General features: G+C 44.1%; 1 protein-coding gene across 1 annotated transcript; it reads left to right on the forward strand.

Moving 5' to 3' along the window:
- The first annotated feature begins 425 nt into the window (after positions 1-425).
- On the forward strand, positions 426-1391 carry LOC135911856 (atlastin-2-like). Its single transcript, XM_065444189.1, has 3 exons — positions 426-728; positions 787-999; positions 1070-1391. Exons 1-3 carry the CDS (start codon positions 426-428, stop codon positions 1388-1390), a joined length of 837 nt encoding a protein of 278 aa, XP_065300261.1. The 3' UTR covers position 1391.
- Positions 1392-10291: the final 8900 nt, after the last annotated feature.

Raw genomic sequence — 10291 nt, forward strand, 5'->3', positions numbered from 1 at the left:
CGACGTGGCCAGGAAGCTCTCATAACAGATGGCCTATCAACGCTATCTCGTCGTACCTTAGCAGTGCCGCAATTGCGTTATGGAATTTGGATCATGTTGATTAGCATATGCGAAGAACTTGGCTGATATTTGATCGAAAACGCGTTTTTGTAACACCTTTTTTGATCTTCCATTTGGTCCATTATTATACACATGAATGTTCGAACTAATTGTATGAAAATGCAGTTCCTAATGCAAATAACTGCTGGCTCAGATGTGGTTTAGCGATTTGGCTTACTTTGCAGGAGCACAGGTCGTTTATATTGTGATGTATTTCAATCGGAGCAAATCGTTGAAAATAAGCAGGAAACTTTATTATTTTCTGAAATTTTGATGTTTTCCACCAAACGCGTGCTCGATGCAGGTCACGCTTGCCGGCTACCACGATGAGTGCTCAACAAGTGCAAATTTTGCAACTCAAAGGCAACAGCTTTCAACTCAACATGAACGAGTTGCAAAGCATCCTCTTGGCTGACAACGTGAAAGATCTTCCAGTCGTCGTCGTTTCGGTCGCAGGGGCATACCGACAGGGTAAATCCTTCCTCCTCAACTTCTTATTGCAATACCTGAGGAACAATGGCCGACCCAACTGGCTAAGGGACATGACAATTCCGTTTGAGGGCTTTGAATGGAAACCTGGTTATGAACGCCATACCATTGGCATCTTGCTCTGGAAGGAAGTATTTCTGGTAAGTGCTTTCTGGTAGCGCGTAGAAGGGCTGCATATACATTAAATTATTTCTTCAGATGACGAAATCCAATGGTGAAAAGGTGGCGGTTTTGTTAATGGACACTCAAGGGACCTTTGGTTGCGAGTCAACGTTAAAAGACAACACTATGATATTCTCCCTCAGCATGTTAACGAGCTCCGTTCAGGTTTACAACCTCATGAACAACATCATGGAGGATGATCTACAGCACCTGCAGTTCTTTACTGAGTACGGCAGGCTGGCGCCAAAGGTATTTATTGGTCGAACACTAATTAGCGAGACCAATAAGGCTAAAAACTGAGAAAGCTCCCCGTATGCAGGAATCAGGAAAGACCTTTCAAAAGCTTCTATTTCTGGTGCGAGATTGGAGGAGTGCATGTGAGTACAAGTACGGTGCTGAAGGTGGAAGGAAGCTACTGGAAAGACGGCTGGCGATTAAGGAGGGGCAGGCAAAGGAGCTGAAGGAGCTGCGAGAGAGAATCAAGCTTTGCTTTTCGGAGATTGGCTGCTTCCTTATGCCTACCCCTGGAGAGAAGGTACACGTTTCCTCCGCTTTCGGTTACGCCTTAATTTTTCATGCGATTCTCTTGTGGCTTCCCTTTGTCATAAATAGAAGCTCATATTTTCTTGGTAAAAACTAAGTACAGCCTTTGAAGGGGACACTCCTTCAAGTGCTCATGCCTTCGAGGATAAAACACTGCGGATAACGGTTGTTCTGCGCACTCCAGCCCATAGTCCTTGAAATATCTTTAAAAAAACATCAAGTTAGAACTCAGTGACTACTGACAACTATGAATACAACCGAAGCGAAATTAGTGATAAAGGTGCGATCGAGGTAACATGGACAATGTTCTGGAGAAGTAAAATGAGCATGGAGTATTTGCAGCTCTCGAAAAATTTCCAGCTACTGCTCGAAAACGTTATATGCGGGTAAGACTTATGACAGGCCTCATATAAACGGGGCACCGTTTTAAAATTTATGAATAAATTATGGCCAATCAAACTCCTATTGACGCTGTTCCAGAGAAACAGCTTCACCGGAAATTGGGTTGTGATACAGGAAGGTCAGAAAAGTCGGGAGCGCTTTTTTTTTACAAAGCCTTATAGCAGCGGTCTGGATCAGAATGTGTGCTTGCCACAAATGGGATTATTATATTATCGAACAAATTACGGCAGCACTCGTGTAATAATAACTTTACATGGTAATGTGATTAGCTTACTATGTATGGACACATCGTACTTAAGAGTTCAGTAGAATGTAACAACACGAGTTGTCCTGTTGAGACATCCGTTGCTTCTGTTCTGTGCTTCACAGTCCGGTATCTTCACACTCGCTTGCCAAAGTCACCCATTGGCATGGCGTCGTGACGATAACTGTATGACGCCGATGCAGTTAGGACAGCCCAATGACGAAGAAGGAATGATATCAGTGGAACGAAAAAGTCGATGCGTGGCTATGGTACGACGACCATGAGATGATGATTCTTAAATGATTACAATGGTATATTTCCATCTAATGAGTGCTCATTTTTAGGTGTTCAATTAGACTCCTTTCTAAAATTTAATTTGCATGTCAACTTCATAAAAAAGAAAGCTGCCTATGGAATCAGAGTGCTTTTAAAGGCCAGACAGTACTTTCAAAAGCACACTCTCCTGACACTGTATTATGCCTTCATTTATAGCCACTTAAATTACTGCATCAGTTCTTGGGGTCTTACATATCGCTGTCATATAGCTCCCTTGCAGCACATCCAAAATAACGCTGTCCGTATCATCGCTTCAGCTCCTTATAACGCTCATGTTACCCCCATCTTCACTGAGTTACGTATCCTGACAATAAATAAAATTATCTGGTACAATCACAGCATCGTTATTTACCGCCTTCTTCATAACCCACAATTACATTATGTCATTGGCAGGAATAGTCTTGCTAATCCTAACACTACCAGGTTCTCTTTACAAAATAACCTTTTACTTCCAAAATCGCGCAGCAACTATGGCAAACTAACTGTTGGTTTTGCTAGTGTGAAAATGTGGAATAATTTACCTACTCACGTGAAATCCTCACCTACATTATCATCATACCAACGTTCACTGAGAGCTTATATTAATACCCTGTAAACTGTATCTATTTCTTTGAAGCATGTTTATGTTGCTTATTGATGTAATTTATTTTTTGTTGTGATGTGTTGCCATAGGTTATATTACTTTAACACTGTAGAAATTGTGTAATTCATTCTTTGTTTGTAACCGCAACTGACGCCTTTTTATTTATGTATTATTATGTAACTAAGAACAAGAGGTCCCGCTGCAGTTTATAACTGTGGGACCTCTTTCTGTATAACTTCTACTGCATATATGTACCACCTATGAATGAAGCAATAAAACTTGAAACTTGAAACTTGAAACTTGAAACGACAGCGTGGCCACGACACGAGGAAAGCTGGAGAGAGATGGTAACGATGCATGACGACGGTATGAGGGACAAGCTAATGACTACGCTGGAATGATGACGATGGCATGGTCATGCTCATGTGACGACAAAGGCATCACAAGAGATGCACGGTATAGACTTTCTAACGACGATGCAATGACGACGATTGCATGACATCCGCGGTTTAATCACAGTGGCATGTCAAGAACATGATCGCAACAGAATCCCGAAGAAGGAATGACGTCCTGCAGTGATGAAGGTGGTAAAACGAAATCTTGGGACGATGGCATGACAAGAATGGTATGATGACAACCGATTAGCCATTGTCAGTTATCGATTTCAAAATGACGATCAGGATAGAACTGTCACAGCATCACGGAATGTCGAAAATTCAAAACGGAAGGTCGAAAATTTAATGTCGGTGAGTTTATGAGGACAATTATGACGATTATTTTATGAAAGCCTCTAGGACGACGATGGCATGATCACGATGCCTTGACGAGTAGGAGTATGGTCTTTTGGTTCATTGTAGTTCATCTTCTTTTGGCTGATAAAGACGTTCAGCCAAGGTGGGTGTCGGAGTGCATGATGTGCGCGCCAGGACTAAAACTAGAGGCGATAAAGCCCTCCTGTTGGATAAAACTGTGGACTATTTAGAGAAAAATGGGGTAAGGGTTGCTGCTTTCGACAAAGAAGGTACTTTTGTGGTATTACCTAAAGGGATTTAACAGCAAAAGGCAAGTTTGTCTATTGGTAAGAACTTTAAAGAAGTGAAAGATAATATAGCCAAAGTGAAGAAAAAGGCAGTAGCGCTTCTTGACGCTTTAAGCCTACAAATCCTTCACAAGCGTGTTCTGAAAACAAAAGAGGACAGTTAAAGGTATTCTTCTCCGTGAAGACCCACGAACCGGAGATACCGTACCGGGTCATCGTAACTGAAAGGAACATTTGACAAAGCGAAATTTCCACATTTTTACAAGTCCACTTTGCCTCGCTGAAACTGGCCGAACCTCTGGTTATCCCGAATTCTGAGAACGTTGTCGAATACCTCTCGTCAAATAATCCAGGAAGGTGCGCCGCTATTAGTGCAGAAGTAGAGGATTTTTTCTATTGTTCACCCCACAACCAATTAATGTGTAGTGTCAAGGCACGCATTACGGAACAGACTGCTGAAATGCGGTTTGTCCAAAAATGTAGTGTTACTGTTGAGATCTCCATTGGACTTTTTTCATGTTACCCAAGGTTTACAATGATTGTATGGAACGACTCACTTTTCATACAAAAGGCTGGTATCTGCATCAGATCTAGAGTGGCTCCAATTCTGAGTAGCATTTTTTTGGCGCAGGTGGACGTGGCATTAAGGCGGCGTCTTTCTGGGATAGCCATCAAGACGTTCAGATATGCTATTGACTTTTTGTTGTAATTCACAGAGACGACTCTACCAACAAGGTGGACGAAATAATGGGTATTTTAGTGAGCTTGGTCAGGGCTTGAGGTTCATCTCGCAGCAAGCAAAAGAGGGTGAACTACAAAACCTTGACCTTAGACTTCGTTTTCTAGACGATCATGTCTGTTGGGAATACTTCACCCATTCTGCCAAGCCCCGGTTGAACATCACCTCAGGTTATTCTAAAGTAGTAAAAAATGCCATTTGCATCTCCGTAGTTCACGCCGTCCTGGTAAAAACATGTAGGTATGCAATGAGTGATGGCTTTGCACGTCAGGTAGTCAGGCTGGAGGAATCTGAGTACCCGGATAGGTTATTAACAGCCAGCTCTCAGAAATCAAATAAATGGTTAAAAAAACTCGACGATGAAGGAAGCTGAAGGAAAAAGCAGGTAGAAGAATGTGGTAGTTGTACCCTATGCACATTGCTTATCTCATCGCCTAAAGAAAGTTGCAGGTCGTTATGGGGTGCAGGTTGTCTTTTCGGCTCCTGGAAAATTGAGTGCTATTTTTCCGGCGGTCAAAAGGTGAGAAAGTGGAGCAGGACGTAGTCCTAGAGTAATGTGCAAAAAAAACCTGTTAATAAGTATGTAGGCTGCTATACCAATGTGGTATACCGTTTCCCGTTCAAGAGTGGGCAAGTGTACACAGGGCAAATTGGCCAGTGCACAAATGAAAGTCTTAGAGAGCATGAACTGTCCTTGCACAAGAAGGATTATGCGCATGTCTCTGCCTATTGCCAGCAAAGGGAGTGTAAGCCTCTGCTCAAGGAGAAAACAATTTTGTTTAAGCATACTTATGCGTCCACCAGATAAGTCCTGGAAGCAGCCCACATTGAGCGAAAGTGCACGTGGTGTTATTGTCAGCCTTCGATCGCGCTTTCTCCGCAGCAATTAACGTACCTAGATAGCTTGATACGTTAACAGATGTCCTGTATACACGTGGCCCAGTTGTGCTTTCCTTGATTGAAAGTGTGATCGCTTGGGTTGGTTATATACCTGATGTGTGTTTCAGTAAACGTAGTTGTGAGTCCGCGCTCTTTTTGCGTCCTTTCACTCCACCGTCGTCTTGTTCGCGCTGTTCCCATTATGAATGTATACCAACTCGTCCTACTTTGCACTCTAATGCAGTAGATTTACGCTTCGCCTGGGCCAGTAGCATGCGGCACACATAACCGCAAGCCCAGCGTGACATTGTCGGCGTACCGGCTGGACAATAACCCACAAAGGTTTATAATGGGGGGTATCCTGTAAGAGCCACCTAGTGGACTGTCCATTTCGGCCGCCGCTTATTGCATACAGCTTTCTGAGCGAAGAGGAGAGGAGTGGCTCAAACCAATCAGTAGCGGGCGAAATGGACAGCGCACTAAGTGGACTCTTACAGAATACCCCCCAGGGCTGTTACCATCTACACTCTCGGCACGCCGCAGGATTTATGCCATTGAAGAATCTGATGGGTTCAAACCTTCGTCTCGTTTCCGTTGCCGACTCCCGAGTGGCGTGTCATGTGACCATTCCAATGGTACTAGTCAATCCTGCATGTCACATTGCTACTATCATGAATTCGGACCTAACAAAGGCGACTTGATAGCATCTATGTAGTCAGAAGAAAACCACGGACAGCGTATGTTCTTTTCTCAAGAAGACAATGTGTTTGCTTTGGCACTGAGTGAACCGCTCACATTTGGACCTAAACCAACTTTTGAATTTTGGAGCTCCCTTCTAGGAACTAACGTACAACACAGTACTGCTGTAGAAGCATCAGAGGCACTATTTATGTTACATTTCAATGTGATTAAAACGCCTACTCGGAATTATGTCGCATCACCCTCAGTAGAGTTTTCTGAGAAACTTGTCACACAGCTTTCGCTAACAGACAAGTCTGCTTTTATAAAAGCACGCATTGCACCAGCTACCAACCAATGGGCACGGCAACTTGTGAGACAAATCAAAGCAAACACCTATGACACTCGTACGTAAGCAACGCTCAAAGCAACGCCAGAAAAATAGACATCGTCCTCTGCATCAACAACTTCAGCGAACATGACGATGACTTCGACAAAGACGATGAGGAAGGGCGTCGCCGAAAGCGCACTTGCTACAACAAGAAATACAAGAACACACACATCAACTAAACTCAAGGCAAATTTAAGAACACCGTCTTGCCTAGAAAAAAAACGCCACCAAGAATCTCTTCCTCTTCCTTCAATAATCTGCCAATAAAGACTGCGCTTATTGCAACCACGTATTCGATGCCACCTATTAAGACTGATTTTACTCGACTCGACTACAATAACGACGCACAGCACATCAAAGAAAAGGACACGAATAACTAGCCTGACATAGCAGGCCTACAACGGCGTTACCTTAAGTACTGAGTCAACTGAACATTGAACCAGAATGCATCATGTCTCTACAAGACGCGACGAACAAGGAAATGCCACCAGCACGATGCAGCTCATTCGACACCTCACCAACAAACATGCAGGCATGTGCGAAAGCGGCCTAATACGACTGACACAAGTCCTCGTCATTTGTCAAATAAAGTGCACGATAGCGTTCCACAAGTGGATGGTTGCGGAAAGAAACAAGCTCAACGCCCTCATACACAAGGCGTGCAAATGTGCGGTGGAACTTGTGCCCGTGGTCAGCACCGCCAAGCTCAATACAATACGCTCGAGGAACTCGCGGAGGCGGAACAAGTGTCCCAACTCGAGCGCCTATCCAATACCCACCTGAGCAGACACGTGCTTGGAAAGGTCGGCATCACATACCACAGGCAGCACGGCATCAAAGTAAAGATTGCAAGAACCATACGCGAGCAACTACACGTACCCCCCATTGCCTCGCAACATGCACCCCCAACACCGCACGGGGAGACGTAAAACCAGGCCGCAACACATGAACCAAAGTTACTCCGGCTACAAGGAGGGGGTTTTCACAGACGCAGCTCATTATCGAGACAGGAAGCGTTTCGTGGCGGCAGTTACTAGCCACCGAGGCAACCACCTCACGACCGTCACCGTGAACACGTCACATGCCGAAGCACTGGCCCCGACACAAACCAAAGCTACATACATGATCTGCGATTCGGAAACGGCAATTCGCAATTTTACAAATGGGCGCATCTCGCAAACGGCGTATCACATACTCCAGCCACATCCCATACCGCAGCAAGAGGCCCACTTTGATAAACGAAGGCGTTTGCCATGGATCCCAGCACACACTGGATTGAGCACCCCCAACGAAGCGGCTGACCGCGTTGCTCGAGGCCTCACTCACCGAACATCATCGGAGCAAGAGCCCCCGCAGTGTACTGCAAACGTCCGGGCGTGAGAGGATCGTATGACCAGGTTCCATGACATCATGACACACTACCAGTTACAAAAACGCGAATACCCATTCCATCATGCTAGGTCAAACACGACGCAAGCAGTACATTTCAGACAATTACAAACGCATTCTTACAGAAACCCAACTCATGCACGCTAGGTATCCAGACATGTACACTACAAACAGATACACATCGTGTGGTGAGGTTGCGCTCTCAATCACACGTTATCGGGGTGTCAGGACTTAACAAGCAAGTCGGGCAGTGCGACCCCTCCGTGTCTTCCACCGCCAGCCTCCACTCATGCTGGAAGACCACACTGCTCAGCTCGAACCTGACAGCACAACTCTAGGCCGTCCAGCGAGGCGAGAAAGCCGCTTCGAGACAAGGTCTCGGATGGGCGTTCGCGGCGGATGTCGAGACCCACTAAAAGGATGCCGGACTCAAATTTCATTGATTTGAAAATAACGTTTACGATCTCTATGGCGATAATTTTGGCTACGCCACTACCTCCTGATCCCGTCATATACGTAGATGTATATATTTTTATGGGAAGGCCCGGGAAGGCCACGCTTTCTTAGTGTGTTGCTGACTTGATCTTGTCATTGGCTGCAGTATTATCAGTATAAAACAGTTCGTCATTTATATCATCATCCGATGTTCTTGCCCATGTCCTGCAAGTCTCTACCCTATGTATACGCGTGGCTTGTGGATGTGACCAAAATGCTTCGCATAAAGATAAACTTAGTTCAATGTATTGTTCATTTGCGAACGCAACAATTACACCAAGACTCTGAATCGTTGTCATTGGTGAAATATATCTCAATATTATTTAATACAGTCTTAGTGTTTCCTTTTTAGCACTGTTTCCTTGCTGGAATGTAGGTAAATGTGTTGAGAGTAATAAAAGAAGCGCCTGATACATATTAGTTCTGCTTGATATGAGGTTTGAAAAAGTATGTTGTTTTTTAACCGCTTTGTGTAATATGTTGTATGTCGCCCACGATACGTTATTAATAGCCGTCTCATGAGTCAAAACTCTTATCGTGATGTATGTTAATATGGGTGGCAAGCGGTTATTCATTCGAAGGCCGCCTTGACGACATTAGCGAAGACTTCCGGGCAAAACTAGATGAACTGATACCTTCCATACTGGCATCTAAAAACCTACTGGTGAAGGAGATCGATGGAAGAAAAATATCTTGCAAGGAGCTGATGACCTTATTCAGGGTAAGTAAGCTGTTCATTCTACGCATGTATATTAATTTGGAATTGCTATTGTAGGCTTATGCCGACGTCTTCAAAAGAAACCAATTGCCTACTCCTGAGTCGATGCTGCAGGTGAGTTGGAATATTTTTCTTTCAGAAATCGGTTTAAATGTACATCATCTTTCAGGCGACTGTGGTAGCAGCCAACGTTACTGCCGTGGACAAGGCTAGAAGATTCTATATGAATGAAATGAAAAAGGTGAGTGAGAAAGAAAGGCATTGAACATTCTTGTTGAACGCAATGACTCTTCATTGCAGAGGCCTCAAAGAAACCTGAGCAAAATGCTTAAATTTCATCAGTGCCTGATGACAGAGACAAGGAAACTATTCAAAGATCATAAATGGATGGGCAGCCGCGAAGTATCAGCCACCTACTTAGAAGAGCTGACAAAGGTAATGTCTTTAGATAATTCTCTTCGAACATACATTGGCTTACAGTTTCTGACGAGAGATTAAGAGTGTGTCTTGGCCACCACAGGAAGTGTACCGCACCACTTATTCCCTAAGCAGGGATTAATAACGGTAAGTTAACGTGGTGGGCAAAAATGAGAAAAATATACCTAATAATTGGTAATAAAACTAATAATATTACATTTATTATTGCCTTCGTCACCAATAAGGTCGACCGAAAATCGTTGCGCCTGATTCGCCGATGACTTACCATGTCTTGCATGACATTATTCGTGAGAAGGTCAGAATCTGTGTTTGCATAACAAAATAGACGTGTGTGTGAATATGGACAGGGAAGCGCGGAGATACATTGTTGGAGAAATGGTATCATCGGGCTGCCTTGTCTATAGCTAAAGAACGAAGCAAAACGCACACGATCAGGGCTAAGCTTTAGCGCATGGGAACTTTTCACGCACAAATACCTATTTCTAACCTCGTAAATTCAGGGATGGAGTAACCAGCCAACATGATGCAGTTGTGTCACGTCGAATCAAAATAAAGATTTGCACATTCTTGTTCCTCATTGTGTTACACGCGAACTCCCAACGACCTAACTGTGAACAAGTACGGCACTTTGAAGACAAATTTTACAGCCGTCTTCAGATGGATTTAA

Source organism: Dermacentor albipictus, chromosome 10, assembly GCF_038994185.2.
Source record: "Dermacentor albipictus isolate Rhodes 1998 colony chromosome 10, USDA_Dalb.pri_finalv2, whole genome shotgun sequence".
In the NCBI taxonomy this organism is placed as follows: domain Eukaryota; kingdom Metazoa; phylum Arthropoda; class Arachnida; order Ixodida; family Ixodidae; genus Dermacentor; species Dermacentor albipictus.

Coding starts and splice junctions, on each gene's coding strand:
- LOC135911856 (XM_065444189.1), top strand. CDS start 426: ATGAGTGCTCAACAAGTGCAAATTTTGCAACTCAAAGGCAACAGCTTT. Junction 729..786: donor TCTGGAAGGAAGTATTTCTG/GTAAGTGCTTTC, acceptor TTATTTCTTCAG/ATGACGAAATCCAATGGTGA. Junction 1,000..1,069: donor ACGGCAGGCTGGCGCCAAAG/GTATTTATTGGT, acceptor CCCCGTATGCAG/GAATCAGGAAAGACCTTTCA.